Source organism: Tympanuchus pallidicinctus, unplaced genomic scaffold (genome assembly GCF_026119805.1).
Source record: "Tympanuchus pallidicinctus isolate F22 unplaced genomic scaffold, pur_lepc_1.0 scaffold8, whole genome shotgun sequence".
In the NCBI taxonomy this organism is placed as follows: Eukaryota; Metazoa; Chordata; class Aves; order Galliformes; family Phasianidae; genus Tympanuchus; species Tympanuchus pallidicinctus.
The window spans coordinates 49,812,543-49,830,171 of record NW_026294802.1 but is presented as its reverse complement, the minus strand read 5'-3'; the positions used below and the strand labels follow the sequence as shown (position 1 = coordinate 49,830,171).

Genomic DNA, 17,629 nt, shown 5'->3' with positions numbered 1-17,629 from the left:
TGGGGCAGGGTGTTGGGAAGGTGTGGGGAGTGGGTGCCCAAAGCAGCTCCCATTGGGAGCCAATGGGTGCATCCATCCCAGAACTGGGGTTGGATGGAGGCACCTCATTGTGGAGACTGCTGATTTTAGCTGGGAAGCAGCAAGCAGAGTAGCAAGCAGCTGGGGCTTGGTAGGTAACCATGAATGTTGATGGGATGGCAATAGAGGCTGAATCTTCCCACCAGTGTTCCATTTTGTTGCTGTGTGACGGATGGCAGCAGAGGGGTTGTGTGACAGAATGGTCTCTGACATGCAAGTATGGATGGAGCAAAGGGGTGCCACTCAATTCCTCTGTGCAAAAAAATGGCACCCATTGACATTCATTGATATTTGCTGAACGCTGATGGAGACCAAACAGTAGATACCAGCACAGAGAGGCTGTGGCTGATGTGTTCATAGAGGTGCACAGTGGTCACCTCCACTAGTGCAGATTTTGATAAGCATGGCATGCAGGCTCTTGTTTATCACTGGCGAAAACGCACAGCTAATGGTGGTGACAGTGTAGAAAGACAGCAGTTTGTAGCAGAGACTTTGCTCTATCAGATCATGTTAGCTCTTTGTAGCTGTTGTGTTTTTTATGGGAATAAATAGGAGGCATTACTTTCAGGGTGACCAAATTTAGAGCCATTCTCCCTTGTCCTGTCGCTCTTTGCCCATGTAAAAAGTCACTCCTGCTTAACAGCTCCTTTAAGAACTGGAAGGCCACAATGAGGTTTCCCTCCCTTCTCTTCTCCAGGCTGAACACCCCCAGCCCTCAGCTCTCTCCACATCAGAGGTGCTGCAGCTCCTGAGCATCCTCGTGGCCCTCCTCTGTGCCCTCTGCAACAGCTCTACATCTACCTTGTGCTGGGGGACCCAGACCTGGCTCAGTACTCCAGCTGGGGCCTCACAAGGGCAGCACAGAAAGGGACCGTCCCCTCCCTGCCCACTGCCACCCCTCTGTTGATGCAAACCAAGATACTGTTTGCCTTCTGCACTTCAAGCACACATTGCTGGCTCATGTGCAGCTTTTTGTCTCCTCTTTTTTAGGACCTCAAAGGCTTTCTCTTCAGGACTGCTCTCAAAGAGTTCTTTTCCCAGTCTGTACAGATATCTGGGATTGATATCCTTCTGAGAGCAGGAAACTAGGGTCCCAGTTCCCTTCTAGATCTCACAGATTTTATTTTTTCCAATCTTTATAAGACTTGGGAGGGGATTCATATTAGTTTTTTCCTCCCTCTTCTTTGAGCACTTCCAGGATTGAGTCACGTAATTGTATAACTCACAGCTTCCATTTAAAAATTAAGAATAGGCTGTCTTTTAGGATTGCAAAGAAAAGCCAGAAAAGATGAGTCTTTAAATCTCAAAACACAGCAGGCAAATAAAAAGCATTGCAGATATTGCTGTTTTGTTCAGTAGGTAAATATATACATATGCATATGCCTCAGAATCCTGGGGTCCGCTTCATTATTTCTGAGCAGAGGCTCAGAGGTGCAATAGCACATAAACCCTTATTCAGCCATAGCTATGGCTTTAGCTGACATGCAGGCTGCAAGCTGATGCTTTTACTTTTTTTAGCCATGAGGGGAGGTCTTTTCAGCTTCTGATCACCCCCAGACTGGGTTTCCAGTGCCTTGCCTTGGAGACATCCTGACTTCAACTCAACCAAAAAAAGCTTACCATGAAAGAGCGGTGCGGGTGAGAGGGGAAGAGCTGACCTCGCAGAAGCTCCCACCCAGCCTCAGCAAAGGATTCCTGAGCCATGACAAAGGCACAAAGCAAAGACCTGCCAAGCCAAAATGAAAATCTGAGGCATAAGAGCCCTTACTGCAGAACAACCCCTTCACTCTCAATTTCACTCCCTAGTAACCTTGAAAAACTAAAACAACTCCCCACACAGCAGACTTCTCTTTCCTCCTTATGTACACTGAATGCTGAGGCTTCCTTAAAAAAGGCAGAGCCGTATTCAGGGCCTTTCCCAAGCCCCGATTCTGATGCAGCAGAGCAGAGCCCTGCTGGACCTTGAGATTGCTTCTGCATTTTGGGCTGGATGCTGCCTGTGCTGAGGTCCAGGAGTTTTTCCTCTTAGGTTCCCCAGGACCTGAATGTGAAATGTGGACCTTAGCATGCATGTGTACGTTGCTCTGCAGCAAAATTAAGTGATTCCTGCAGGCAGGCACACAAGCAGCTCTGCACGCATTGCAGGGCAGTTAGCAATATGCATTACTGCCCTTACGCTGAACTCTCTCCCATCCCTGTAGTTTTTCTACCTACAGAGTTGGTAGAACAAACCCTCCCAGCTATTTTGGATGTACCAAAGGTTCAGTTGGCTGAGGAAACAGTCTGGGGCTCCTTTTTTACACTGAGTCAGCCTCCTGGATCATATGGCTTTGGTATAGTCATAAAGAGACAGGAATTCAGACAGCATGAAGCAACGTGGGTGAGCTGGAGGCCTTGCAGGTCTGCAGCCTCCTCTCTCAGACCAACCTGCATGCTCTCCTTTACTGACTGGGAGACAACAGAGTTGGCAATCAGCATCACTTTCCCAAAGGAAGTGGTTTGCATTTCATTGGATTGATTTTACAGCACTGGAGTCCTATTACCATCTAGAAGATAAATGTCATGGGTGTGCATTTGATCCCTCTCACTTTTACTACAAACAAATCCACCAGCTCCCTGTTGGCAGTAGCACATACTTCTCCACTGCTTGCACAAGGCCCCAGTGTCCTCTCCAGGATTTGGGAATCACAAAATCGTTTGACTTGGAAGGAGTCATTAGAGGCCATCGAGTCTCACTTCCTGCAATGCACAGGGACACCCACAGCTCCATCAGTGCTCAGAGCCCCAACATCCCAAGTTGGGCTGTCTGCAGGGATGGGGCACCACCACCTCTCTGGGCAACCTGTTCCTGTCCCACCTGCAGTTGTGTTTTCTGAAGACATTTACCTCCTGCCCTTCTGTTCTCCATCGCCACTATGAGGCTGGGTCCACAGGTTGCTACTTCAGTTCTTTCTGCTGAAATGCTTTAGTCTGGCCCCAGACCTGGGTTAATTTTGTTCACGGTTGTGCTTCATGGTGCATCTCTTCCTTGGAAGAGTTGCTCGTCTCTCACCGCCTTGGTTCTGCTGTCTGCATTGACACATTTGTTTAAAAGTGCTTTGAGATCCATATATCAGTCACAGGTAACAGTTAAAGGAAACATGACGAGATTGGGAAATTGCTAAGCACATGCCTGAATAACCAAATTTGTCTGAGCATCAGAAACAGATCCCAGAAAACAAAGGTATTTCACTCAACCCTGTTCCCTGGATAGGACATGACAAAAATAAAGCTTCTCCTTTATGAAACGTTGCACGAAAGGCACGGTTGTCTTTTTATTGCAGGCCACTTTGCAGCATGCAAAAAGATTGCCTTTCTTCACGAGTTTGTGAATTTTTATTTTATTGTAGCCTTTTTATTTCCTCCATCAAAACATGTCTGAGATTGAAATGGCATGACTGGAAATGAAAATTAAATACATCAAAACTGATTTTGGTTGAAATGAGATTTTGGAGTGACTGGGGAATGTTCAAGGCTTTCTCACTGCTTGTGTTCAGGTTTCTGGGTGGTTTTTTTATTTTTTTGCTAAAGAGGGATGTAGTCTGAGGAAATGGGTCACCTTTTTCCTAGAGAAAATTTCTTTAATTTTTCTGTAATTCTGAAATGTCACAGGCTTTTGGGGACTTTTTTTTTTTTTTTTTTTAAGTCTTGAACAAAACACAAATGTCTCTGATTATGGATGGCTTGAATTTTGCTGCAGTCCTTCTCTGCAGCCTAATTTCTCAGCCTTTACTGGTAACTTCAGGCCCAGTTACCATCTGCATTCTGTGAGTTCTGTGAACTCTGTGAGAGGAGGCAGTCTCTGCAAATAGCCCCTGTATATATCCCGGCTTTCTGGATGTCACTGTTGAAACTGGAAGCCTTGGCAATGAGTCTGGATGTAAAAGCACAGCTCGGAAACCAAGCAGATGTTGAGCCATGAAGCTTGGGATGAAGAATTAGTCACGGGTGTCCCGAGGAACTGTGAGCAGGAGTTACCATTTACCCTGAAATCCCAACCAACTTTTACAACATCATAGGAATAAAGTTGCAAAGATTGGTGTGGGAGCAGAAGGTGGTGTTGTTCTATGATGGCAGAACAGATTTTGCTCCCTTCTGTTCTCGTTCCCCACATCTTTGTGAGTGCTTTCTGCACAGGGGGTTGCTGAAGGAAGCCAGCTGCTGAGCCCTCCCATCTTCTGTGTTCTGCTAAGGCTGGTGACCACGTGCTGGGTCTGGGTGTGCTTTTAGGAGCACATGTGACCATTATCCCCACCCTACTGCATCTCTGCAGGTCACAATTTGCTGTGCACCTACACCCAGCCCAAGCAGAGCTCCCAGAGGAAACCCCAGGAGCACTGTCTTCCACCTGAAGGACATTCCCCAGGGTAGAATCCCTTCCCTTCATTTAACCTGGATTCAACCCCTCACCCAGCCTGCAGTACGAGGTCCCTGATGCAAACAGATGGTGTTGCCAACAGGCTGGCGTTAGCCATCCAAGTCACCCAGCAGCACCCACTGCAGCATCTCCTCCATCAGCTGAGAATGACTCAGGGTTGAGGGGTGGGCGAGGGGACAGCTTTGCCATCGCTGCTCTGGCTAAGTCCTCAGGCACGGTCACAGTGCCCAGATGGCTCTGCTGGGACATGCTGGGGGGCACAGCTGGGTGTAGGAGGGAGGAGGGGTTCTGTGTTTAAACAACACTTTTTTTTTTTCTCCTCCTGGCACGGCGAATTTGAAGCTTTGCCAAAAGCGTAGCACCACTGACCGGAGGGGGGTGATGGCTCCATTTTCTAACAACAGTTCAAATTCTGAAACATGGTTTCACGCTGCGTTGGAGAAAATTCTGTGCTTTTTGAGAAAAAGGGCAATCAAGGCTAAATTTCTGGTGCTTGCTTTCCCAGTATTGACAAATGCCGTGCTTCCGTTGCCAGTAGTGCAGTAGTCAGGTACCTGTGCCTGTAACATGAGAAATTAAAGTTCAAGAACACATTTATCACGCTTTTTTTTCATCTGAGTTTACTGTGAATCACGATAAGTAGAGAGCGAAGCTTGGGGCTGTGGTGTTGCAAGCTGAGGTTATCAGCTTTCTGTAGCTAAAATTAGGGGAAAATATCACCAGAAGTCCAAACATCGGTATCTTCAGGAAATGAAGCAAGTGCAATTTAATGAAACAACTTGTTCCAAACTGTGTTCTTGTTGCAGTCTTTGATTCATACCGCTGTGCTCATCAGAATACTGGTGAGCAATGGTGAGTTTTGTGGCGGGGCAGACCTGGCCTGGTGAGAGGATACGTGGGACAGGGAGAGCTCACCAGGGCACCGCACAGAGCAGTCCTTCCTGGGGGGATTTTCTGTCTGCTCTATAAATGAGAATGTCCGCCTTTCTTCCATTTGAAACTTGCTTTAAGAAATAGTGGAGTTAAATGTTTTCAAGTACTATTTAGCCATAGAAGGAGGGTTTCCTGTGGATTTTAAACCTCTGTCCTACTGGAGCCCAAACAAACACTTCAACATGAAGTCATCTCATTATTATTGTTGTTTCTTACCAGGCTGACTAATTTTCATTTTTCTCCCATGTTCAAACTTAGTGAGGTCTCTCACCATCCTATGCTTTACCTTTCTTTCAGCCCTTTATAATTTGCTGAGGAAAGGAACATACAAGAAGAAGAAGAGAATTGGAAGAAAGAGAAGCTAATTTTGCATTAATTATCCCAAGTTTCCTCAAGATCATTCAGAACTCCACTGGTGACTCAGATGTTTCCATCTGTTGCTTCACAGTGCTGGTCAAAACAGTGTGTTTGTGGCAGCTCCTTGACTTCCCAGCATCTGCTTTCTCTTGATTTCTGGGACTTAGGACAGAAACATAAATCCAGGAGAACACACTGTGAAAAAAACAAACTCAGAGTCATCGTAGTCTTAACAGCAGAATTCAGCGTGCCTGGTTGGTAGACAAGCTTCTCTAGGCGACCACAGATATTTTAATGGAGAGTTGCTCTGGCTTCATCTCCTGTGATTGTTATCGTAATTCACAGTGAAGGAATGGGTGTCTCTGTATTGTCTGTTTCAGTGCTTGGAGCACAGGACCTGGCAGCCCATTAGAACAGCTTCTTCGGTAGCTTAACAAACCACGTCTGGTTCAGGCAGGCTTTTAGGAAGAAAACAGCAACAGAACAGACCTCTTCCTATTGTTGCTAATGTTTGTTAAGCTGCAGCGGTGCTAACAACGCTGGAAGCTCTCATAGAGATGTCACTCCAGCTTCTAGCAGCCAGTATCAACTGCTATGTAAATTGTAGTGGCTCAAAAGAAGCGCCGTCAGCACAATGCTGAAAACAGCTGAAATGGTGTTAACAGTAATGGGAACTACTTACAAGCAAGTCTCCAGGGTGGAGGAAGCTTAAGTAGGCTGGTGTTGGAAAGGGCATCTCTAATGCCTGAGGTTTGTGCTGCTTGCAATGAATTCTGCACAAAGTGCATTATGGTGAAAGTTGAGTGGAACAAATGTCCCACAGGCAGTTGCACTGTAACCTGATGGGTGTGATGGAAGGGAATTGGACCAGCTGACTCATGTGGAATATGAGAATGGATCAATAGATAACAGACGAGAGTGACTGGTGAGTTTACTCTGTGCTGAAGCAGTTTGGAAGTTGCTATATGCTAGCTGAGAGTGCAGAAATATCTAACTTGGGAGTGACCTCATTCAGTGGATGGGATGGTACTACTATCCTTGCTTATGGTTGTCTGCCATGGTAGCTGTTTGGATATTAAACCTGGAATCACGGCCACGTTTTGGATATGCTGAAATTTAATACTGAGCCAACTTAATAGTGAGCAAAATGAATGACCCGTCTTTAAACTCATACTCACCTATGCTGAATCACTCTGCTTTGAGTCTCTAGTAATACATTTATTCCTGTTTCACCTTCTTTTAAAAAAATCGATCTTTCCAGCACCCAACAATTACTTGCTGTCTCCTGAGAGATCCAGGTGTAGTCACATCCTGACAGAGAACACAAGGCTCAGAGTCATGTTTGTCTGATTAGATTTTAATTCACTGCTGGAACAATCTGTTTACCCAGATACTTTCAAGGTCACACGAAATCCACCTAACTTTGAAGTAATTTTCTTTCTTATTGTTTCTTGCAAACTTCATGTCATTCTGGACTTATTATTCATCTCTCTCTCCTTCTAAGAAAAAAAAAAAGCAATATTTTCAGCCCCTGAAGAATTTTATTTTTTTAATTTTAGAAAAATAGCAGAGAGACAAAAGACAAAACTCTGTTTGGAGAAGGCTGAAGTGATTGCCTAGAACAGAGGGAGATACTGAGGTCTCAGACACCTCAGCCCAGACCATATGGCCAAAGTATAGACCAAGGAAAAACAGCAGAAGGTTCTTCCACCGTCCTGAGGAACATGAAGTTGTCAGTCATTCAAAGCACTCTATTTCTTCTAGATGGGTATCTGGAGTCAGCCAGGCACTGATGGACTTTGCCTTGGGTTCAGTCCTGTGCAGTTGCACGCTCCTAAACAAATAAAACTGGCATGGACAGCACGGCATTAATCAATAGATCAATATCAAATTTCTTTATCTTATTCACCTGCTGGCTGTCATATGGCAGCCTGTCTGCTGGCCTGGTTATTATGCACAATGTTATGCACAAGATTTTCAGCTTAAATTATTCCTTTTCCATACTTCTTTAGATTTTTTTTTCCCCTCTTTCTTTTATGGCAAGTCTTCATCCTCTGTCTAATTTGGAACTGGTTTGAATCTATGGACTAGAGTTTTCTTAAACAGATTAGGGGGGATGAGTGCCAAGCCCTCACAGGAAACTAATTCCTGTAGGGCCTTTGAAAAGCTCAGCTTTGAAGGATGACTTCTTCATGCTGTCCTAGATAGAGAAGGGGCCAGACTGCAGAGGGAACTGCTGAAGGAACATTGCAATGCTCAGCCTGGGGCTGTCTGGCGTTTTGAGGGCATAGACTGGAAATAAAACATCACCATGCCCACCATGACCACAGATAGCCAGCACAGGCTTGCATTAAGCCAGATCTGGTGGTAAAAGATAAGCATTACAGTGCTGCAGTCCTGCTCTGCCCTGCCTCCATGGCATTGTTTGCAGTCGGGCTCACGAGCAATCGCCCTGGGGACTGGAGATAACTGGTACTTTGTGCAGCCCCTGGCTGGGACAATTAGATTGAGAAAAGGAAAAACAAACAGAGCAAACAAACAGAAATCCCAGCTCTGTTGTAGGAGCATCCAGGAGGATTTTTAGAGGACACTGGGCTCAGTTCCTGATGCTATCAAAAAGCTTCTGTTTTACCTGGACAAAGTCTGAATACTGCCTGTGTTCTGGCTGCAAACAGCTAATAACACTTCTCTGCAACATAGGGTTGCCCCAAAACGTCAGCCTGAATGATTTTGAGGTACTTGGGTGATAGCAAGGGGTAAACATGAGCCCAGGGAGATGTGCATACACCAAAACCCAAGAGGACAAGAAGGCTCTGGGAGCTCTCTATCTCTTACCTGGCATCCTACTGACATCACTGTATGTGTAGCAGGGCAGGTGGAGGACATTAAGCAATGTTTACTACTTGCTATTGCTGAAGAGAGTGCTGCCTCATTCGGAAAGGCTCTGTCTGCTCACCAGAGAAGAGAGAGGTAATGGTTTTAAGTTATGCCAGCAAAGGTTCAGGTTGGAAATTAGGAAAAATTTCATCAAAGAAAGGGCTTGAGGTATTGGAACAGGGTGCCCAGGAAGTGGTGGTGTTCAAGAAGTGGGTAGATGGCACACAAAATAACTATTTTATTAGTGGGTATGGGGAGAATGGGCTGGTGGTTGAGCTTGATGAATCTTTCCAACCTTCATGATTATATGATTCTGTGATTCTATGACCATTGGAGCTTTTGAGCTATGTTCTACAACACAGATAAAGAACCACTGAGCAGGAGGGAGCTGGTGCCCTTTCTCTGCCCAATTCCCACTGACATATGCAGCATCACAGGAACAGAAGGCATTGGGATGATATTGTGATAGTTACGGACTTTGTTCAGTTTCTCTCTATTCTGTTTTTTTTTCTATCTTTTTTTTTTTTTTTTTTTTTTTTTTTTTGAACAGACTCTGTCTCGTTCATTGTTTAATGCATTTAATTTCTTTTTGGTTTCAAGCAACGATCCCTGAGGTCTGTACTGAACTTATTTCTTCACTTACGTCCTTTGGTTGCCTTGGCTGTTTGAAGATGGGGAATTTAATTTGCTCCGACGGCCTCTCTTTTCAGCCTTCTCTCCCTGTTCCTGCCCTTGGATTCTCCTATCCTCTTTGCTGCTGCAGTGGGGGTCTGGGTGATGTTCCCATTCTAGGCGTTTGACTTGTCTCTTCAGCATTTTCCCCCCTTTTTTGTGTGTGTGTTTTCCTGGAGGGGTCATAGTGCTAATGAGCGCCAGGGCCTCTCCAGTGACTCTGTCTGTCTGACATGCATGGCCTTGATGGCTAGCTCATTAACACAGACTGTAGGAAGGGGGGGTGGGGGGGGGAAGGAAAGTATTTTCCCAGATACAGCCATATACAAATCAAATGCATCCCCTTACTTGACAAAGGAGAAGGGCTGAAATATGCACATCTGCCTCCCTGAGGCTACTGCATGTACTTCATCCCTTGCTTTCCTCTCCCCTCCTTTAGGTACTAGCAGTGAGACACTACCCCTTCCAGCCATTAAGAGTAGACTCTTCAGTGCTTTCACCAGATATTAAGGGAGCAGACTGCTCTCCACTGACCTGGCAGGCATTTTCCTGCGTACTCTCCCCATTAGCAAGGGCTGTCTACACTGGCGAGACGTTAGAACATAAACGAGTGCCTCTCCTCCACTACTCAGACGTTAGCTCATAGTTCCTCCTTATCCCGTCTCTACATCGGGGATACAGATCCTTTCTCCTCCTTGTTAAGAGGTTTATCTCCTTTCTGAAGCCTATAAAAGCTTTCCCACTGGCAGAAGTTCAGGTCCTGGCCAGGGATTTCCCCCGAGGGTCACAAGACTGAATTAATCCCAACCGTCATCAGGAGGTACCATCACAATACCGGCCAACTCTTTGCAACTTCTTCACTTGGAAAGCTAGCAAACAACAGAACGATTTTTCTCTTTAATAAAGTGCCTCGAGACCCATGGAACCTCACCTGCGCTTTCCGGGCAGTGGCACTGATGCTGCTGAGAAGCAATGATCAGTGAAATGGCATCTGAGAAGGATTTCTGGAAGGAAGAATTTCAGTGCCTCTCTGCACACAGCATCCATAAAGCTGAGGCCTTGATGAGTCCTCCAAGGATTCAGAGACTCAAGGATTCTGTGGTGACAATCAGACGAGAGCTTGTTTGCCTGGCCGGGTAGCATGGATTCTGCTTTGGCCAACAGCAGCTGCTTCTGTAGAAAATGCAATTAAGTCTGACATTGAAAGTTAATAGAAAACCTGTTCTTGGAGGTGTTTCTTCACAGATTTCAGGAGTCACTGGTTGGATTATCCCCCAAGGCTGGAAGTAAATCGCTCCCTGTAAACCTTTTTTTTCAGTCACTTCAATAATTCTCACTCATCTCACCGGCCATATTCATTAATGTCAAGTCTGTTTTCCAAAATTGTACCATAATCTTGTCCTCAAGTGCATCCTACAGCATGGAGTTCTATGGTTTATATGGAAGTGTTCAGAGTATTGCTTTGTATATAAAATATTCTGGTACTGAGGAAGCCAAGTTTAAAATGTGGAAAGGTGTTTGTGGTTACTAATGGGGAAGCTAGACAATACTGCATCATTTGACTGACCAGTCCCAACCAAGCAACAATACACAAGGAGAAAATACAAATACTATGCTGTAACCTAAAAAAATGCAGCTTAAAGAATGTCACTAAGTAAATCCAAATAATGCATAAATTAGAGGGAATTGCAGCTGGCTGTTAGATATTCCATGTGCTGAAGATAAACATCTAAGTTAGTTGAGTTGCATAAATTATTCATCATAACATATTTGCTCAGCTTTTCTCATCAGCTATGAAAGCAACACATCTAGGCAACAGGAGAGGATAACAGAACTGGGCTTTCACCTCCATGGTATGCCCTGAGAGCAGGGAGTGCTGGGGAGGGTCTGCATGTGAAAGAACGAGGTAGAAAACCTCCCCTTCAGTATGATGCTTCAGTGTGGATGTGGGTGCTGCTCAGGACTTCTCTACTCTGAACGGGGGCTGGAATTGTCCCTTGGTAGCAGGCAGGGTTGCTGATATGGCAGCAATTTCTCCTCCTTCTGCCTCCTGCCACTGCTGTCAAGAGATTATGTGGGGTCTGATATTAAAAAAAGAAAAAACAACAAAAGAACTCTTCCCCTGAAAACATTGCTTACCAAATTGTCTTTTTCTTCTCCTGTCTTCTTCCATCTGTACTGCCTACTGCATTCTATTACACGAACTTAACTGTAGCTGTTTGCCCAGTCCATCTCCATCCACTTTCCTTGGGCTTCTTAGGGGCTTTCCTTGGGTTTGGGTGTTGATATATCAGTAAGTCCCTACTTGAACAGCTGTATGCTTCAGCTGCATTGTTTTTTTTGCTTTGGAATAGATATTTTGAGAGTGTGAAAAGCAAAATTTCTGTCATTTTTTCTGACTGCATGAAGTATTCTCACTTCCCTTTCTGAAAGCATCCTGGCCATGGAGGGTTTAAGTATCTCCTGACTTTACTGATAGCACTTCCAGGAAGCAGCAATCTGAGAGCAAAAGTACATTTGATTTTACAGGGTCTAAAAATGGTCTCTTTGGAGAGGAAGCACAGATGGCATTTTTCCTACACTTACAGTCTTTATGGTAGGAACATGGGTATTTCTATTTATTATAAAACTTTGCCTGTCTTTTAGCATCCAGATCTGCATCTTCCCATGCAGTGTAACTGCTCCATCAGTGAGAATTGCTCTGTACTGAAGGGACCGTTCCTACTTCGTGCAGAGGGGGTTTCTTTCTAGAGCCAGGTTTGGGATCATGAATGATGAGAGCGCCCTCACCCTGCAGTGTCAGACAGAAGCTCTCTTTACTTTTAAGGTTCTACTTATCATTGAAAGCAATTGTGGGACCCCCAGATGTGTCTCTTCCACAGAAACCAAGTACTGGAGCTTTTTATAAAGTAGAAGAATGCGATGCTCCATGCAATAACTTCATGGCTAACGTACTTGTTTCTATAGACAGTTTTTGAGCCAATATTCTGTGTTTTCTGCACTCATGATCTTAGGTACAGGTTTGCTCTGTCCCTGCCCCTTTCCCTTCCTTTTTTTCCCCTCTTTTTTTGGCCTTTTGGCAGATATTTTTCTGGGAAAAACCTGCGCTGCTGCAGATTTCAAGTTTTTACATTACTGAGTTCTAGAATGTTATCAGAGGGGTGTTCTGCTTTGGGCTATTTACTTGGCTTGTGAAAGCCTAGGAGCTACAGAGGGGGCATTAGCTCAGATGGAAGGAGACATTTTGAAGTAAAAAGCCACCACTTTGCTATTTTAATGAATGTAACTGCTGTTAGGCAGCCTGGGGTGTTGTGATGGTATGCAATCAAAATAAATACATGCATAATTGCGTTAAGTGAAAGAACCTAATACACATAAAATTGGCTGGGTGTAGAGTCAACCTCTGAGCAGAAAGCTGTGCTGGCTTTGCAGCTCACTGATGGTACCTCCAGATCTGCCTGCGTGTCAAGTTCTTCTCCAGTAGAGTGGGACTGCAGGTGCTGGTTGACAAACAATGATAGAAAGTGCCGTGCCAGTGCCAGGTATTGTCATTCCTATTATTTAAATGCATCTTTGTCTTAAATCCCATTTACAGGAATAATTGAATGAAAAGGGACAGAGAAGTCTGTGACTTGATTATCTGGGAGATGGGTTAAGATAGCGCAGGTGCATTGTAGGAGAGTGGTTATAAATAATATTCTTTCCTTTTTAAGAAGGCCTTGCTCAATATTTTTCAAAGGGCATTATCAGGTTTCTCATCTTCCAGGTGCTCAGCTGGTGATGTATTTCAGAGGCCTGGTTTTTAGTTCACAGGTGTGTAAGGTTTTCTCAAGACACTTGCCTTTGTGTTGTTTCAAAGTGGATACTTGCAATGAAGAGATGCTCCTGCAAACATTTAACTTTATTATTTTTTTTTTTTACCATTTGCTATCGGTTTAAAAGATGGGATTTGAAAATCAATTCCTACTTAAAAAAAAAAAAAAAGAAAAATGAACAAAACTTTCATTTTCATCCAGTCCTCCTGTTTACATTTGAATTGATCCTTTTAGATGGTGTAGTAAATATGCTGTTTTTCGAGCTGTGCTTTTGCTGTACTTCCTGTTATTGAAAGATGTTTGGAGACAATGCATTTCCTTCAGACGAAGACAATGCATTTCCTTCCATCTGTTTTGCAAGAGCAGTAGCTCTAAATACCAGGATGGCTTGTGAATGCGAGGACAGGAGGATGTAGAAATGGTTGGACCGATCCAGGTCTCAAGTATATCAAACTGACCTGTTCTTTTTTACTCAGAGGCGGTGAGTTGCTGGCACTGCTGCCCAGAGCAGTGGGTGCCCCATCCCATGTCCACGGATGGAGCCCTAGGCAATCTGAGTTGGTGGGGGCCAATTAACTCTCAACAGAGGTTGGAACTGGATGATTTTTAAGCTAAGCCATTCTGTGATTCTATGATTTGGTGACAGAGACCAGAATTTGCTGCTTTAGGGAGAGATGTAATACCCCAAAGTATGTGGGGGGTGTAAGGGCCAGCCTGCTTTCTTAGTAGGGAAATGCAGCACTCTGCAGGACTCCTCTGGAGATTCCAAGGCCATCTCTTCACCAGCCCAGACCTCAATCCCCGAAGTGCGTTGTTGCCCTGCAGTAACGTCTCATTTGTCTTCTCCTCCCCTCCCTTTCTGTCTAGCCCTGTAGCCCCGTGCGTGTATCCATGCGGGGCTGTCCAGTGGGATCATCATCTCCTTCACCATCTTCCTTCCCTGCCCTCAGGGGTTCTCCTTGCCCCTCCGGACTCAGCGTCTCACTCCGCTTGTGTTCCTGTCTTGTCACGTAGGGAGTTTGCCCGTTGGAAGGTGAGGAACACAGCCATTGAGCGAAGGGACCTGCTCCACAACCCACTGCCCCTGATGCCTGAGTTCCAGAGGAGCATCCGCCTCCTGGGCCGGAGACCCACCACGCAGCAGTTCATCGATACCATCATCAAAAAGTACGGCACCCACATCCTCATCTCTGCCACCCTGGGAGGTAGGTGGACAGCCCGGGCTCTTCTCTTGCAGCGGTGTCGGTATGGGTAGGAAAGGCTCTGGGCAACACCCATAGGCCATTGGCCATGCCACGTGGAGACCCCCAGCCCAAGACTGGCTCATCATTAGGATTAAAAATCCCCCGAAACCTTTGCAAATGAATTCACAGAGCAACGCGTGCACGTTCAGCATCTGTGATACGTGTGCACCTGTGCTCCTCTGACAACAGAGTGTGTGCTGGTGTGCAGCAAGATAAACATGCTTCATTTAGCAGGAGCCTGTCTGCCGCTCCTCTGCCCCTGTCCTTAATTTGGCAATAGAGTGGGCTGATTCCTATTTTTGCAGTATGAAACAAAATGCAGAGGGAAGACATGCTTTCTAGCTGGAACTGGAGGGATTGTAATGAGCCCCAGGAGAAGGAGTTGGGTGGGGAGTGGATGCAGCAGGGGAAGAGGCAGCCAGGAAGGTCTGGGCTGAATGCAGAAGGGAAAGCAGCAACATGGACCCGACTGCTGGAAAATCACAACTGAAATGTAAAGTGGACAAGGACTGCAGAGAGGTTTGTATGTGCAGGCAGAATTTGTCTAGTGGTAACAGAAGGCAGAGAACTGTATGGCCACTAACCATGTGAGTGCACTGGTGTTGCTGCTGCATTAACATTTTGAGTACTGAGAATATGAGGGGTGAAAATCAGCATCTCCTCTTAAAAATTCATGATGATTTCTTTTTTCATTATATCATTTTTATCATTCTTTACTGTTTTAGGGCATGCATTTAAATTCCTTTCCTCTGAGAACATGTATCCATAAGGTTGCTGCACTGGTAAATGATTTTAATTTCAGTAGAGTTTGTTGCTGTTGCTCTTGACCTCCACCCTTGCCACACTGTGAAGTTTGTAGTGAACTTTGAGGAATTTTTGGCCGTCTGCCTATTCCCAAAGCATTCTGCAGATGCTCAGATGAGATGTAGATGAGATTAGATGTGTGCATGTGATTCATGCACAAATGAGGTGGTAAGTAAATTGGCACAGTTCCACTGAAGGCAAATGACCTCTTGTGCAGCGTGCATCCTTCAAAGAACCTCAGGCTGCTCCTCCTGCCCAGCCGCTCAAACTGGCTGCTCCATCAGCAAGAAATGTGAGGGAGAAGGTCTCCATGCACTGAAGTGCATGAGCGGTGCCTGCATCAGGCACTGAAGAACTTGCTGTAAGGATAAAATCCTCTTCACTGAGGAAATGGTTTTTAGGACTGTGTTTTATAGAGCCCAAAGCAGCCAAGTAGGAAACTAGGAAGGTGTTGAGAGTTTTCTACTGGGGCTCACTTTCCTTTCCATCGACATGCCTTTTTTTCCTTGTCTCCCTGTTCACATCCCTGGAAATCTGAAATAAGAAAGACCTTTGATGTTGAAATATATTTTTAATTTTGCCTGGGTGAGGTTGTGAATTATTCACAGTGTCTTGTTTCTTCTCCTGATTTTACAACACAACAATTTTAAATATGCAGAGACTTGCAATGAGAACTGGTATTGGAGAGGAGAGCAAACTGCTCTATCAGCCCAGAGCACAGTGAGCAACACTGGGGGAAAAAAAGAATTTAGGTTGGCAGTGGCAGCCCTACAGAAGATGCAGATGAGGCTGAGCGCACATTATGCAAGGAGGGCACACTCTTAGCACAGTCTGTGGGATAAACAAGACCTCTGGGGCATAAAACCAGACATGCACTGACCCTCCTAAGACCTCCAGGAGATCTCCTAAAATAAATAAGTTCCAGGACTCCTGCTTTGGATTACAGGGGTTTGCAACATGGCCTGATGTCTTATGTTGCAAATGAATGACAAATGCAAAAGAAATTTTGTTGCTTTTCAGTGCTATCTGTTGCACCGACCCCAGGAGGCTGGGTGATGGATCAGGCCAGCCCAGGGCAAACACAGAGAGTTTCACACCTGGCCACAGAAGGAACAGGCTCCATGCCTTTCATGGAGCATCCAGATCCTTGTAGCGTCTAAAATCCAGCTGTACTCTAGTTTAGTTCTGACAGAGAAACTGGTGAAGGGTCGTTTCGAGGGCATCCATGCTCCAGGATGGAGCGCACAGAGCTGAGAGCCAATTTGCAGGGAAAGCCCTGAAGGAAAGACAACTTTGAACATAGCATCCACTTAATAAACGAGAAATTAAGACTTAATAATGCAGCAAAAGTCTATTAACCTCTCTTGATCTAAGGGTTGCTTGTTCACGCGCACTCTCCATGGGGATGCTGCGCTTTTCCTGGTCTGCACACATGTGCAAAGAATAGGTTTCCAGCTATGTTATCTCTGCTCAGCACCTTTCCCTCCTAGGGACTGAATTTGTCCTTCAGGAAAAGCATCAAATCTCAAGGGCTTTACTTTCCTCACCTTTCTTCCTCCCAATGGAAGAACTCAGACAACTCAGGGAGCAAAAGAGATGACTTCTGCAGTAAAACTTTTCATCTGCAGCATCTCAAAGCGTTGGGTTCTCCTTTCTGATGTCTAGGAGCTGTTGCAGTGGCTCGTTGCCTACTCCATGCTGTCTGGGGGGTCCAAGGCTGATTCTGACTCTGAAATTGGTGTCACTGCCTGAGTAGTTCAAGCCAGTTTGCTCTCTGTCCAATGCATCTCCAGTCACAGCTTTTCTCTAGCTAAATATCTTAGACCCTGCGCTGAAAAGCTCCTGAGTGTTGTGCTTCAGCTATCAGAAGGAGGAATCAGGTTTTTTTTCTCCACAAACAGCTGCTTTTTCCACTTCCTAGTGAAACCCCAGTGTTGGTGCTGCCTGAATCCCGCAGGTTCCTCAGAGAGCTGCAGCTAAGGAGCATCACTCCAGGTCTTCCCTTTCCATTTGCAGCCATGTGCAGTGGAGGTGAAGCCCTATTAATGTCTGCAGCATCTTCACACAGCTAAATAGCTGAGAAATACTTCTGCCCCAAAGCACACCACTTTGCTCCCCCAAACCTCTCCCACACGGCTGTCCTTCCAGTGGCAAACAAGCTGCCTGATGAAAATTCACAAAGCCTGACCTTCCTTCAATCCCCCTGTGAAAATCCACCTTGACAATGAGACCTGGAAATGTGCTGACAGCAAGGAGGCACCTGGCACTCTGTGACTGCTGCTTCTCACACTAATCACTGTCACCTCATTGCTGTGTGCTCTCCTGAGTGTTTGCTATATGCACCTGTTGTGTTTCATTGGATACTTGGATTTAAGTCCTCCAGGACAGGAACTTTCTGCTGTTTGCGTGGATGCGACAGAGCCTTGATCCCT

The 17,629-nt window shown here is 45.5% G+C and overlaps 1 protein-coding gene across 2 annotated transcripts in view; it reads left to right on the top strand.

Annotated features, from left to right (window-relative positions):
- The window catches only part of BRINP1 (BMP/retinoic acid inducible neural specific 1), an 80,594-nt gene that overhangs the window by 41,834 nt on the left and 21,131 nt on the right, over positions 1–17,629 (top strand). For both annotated transcript variants that reach the window (XM_052668627.1, XM_052668629.1), the window contains exon 3: positions 14,164–14,354. In XM_052668627.1, the coding sequence (XP_052524587.1) occupies positions 14,164–14,354 (191 nt within the window). The remainder of the gene's footprint in view (positions 1–14,163; positions 14,355–17,629) is intronic.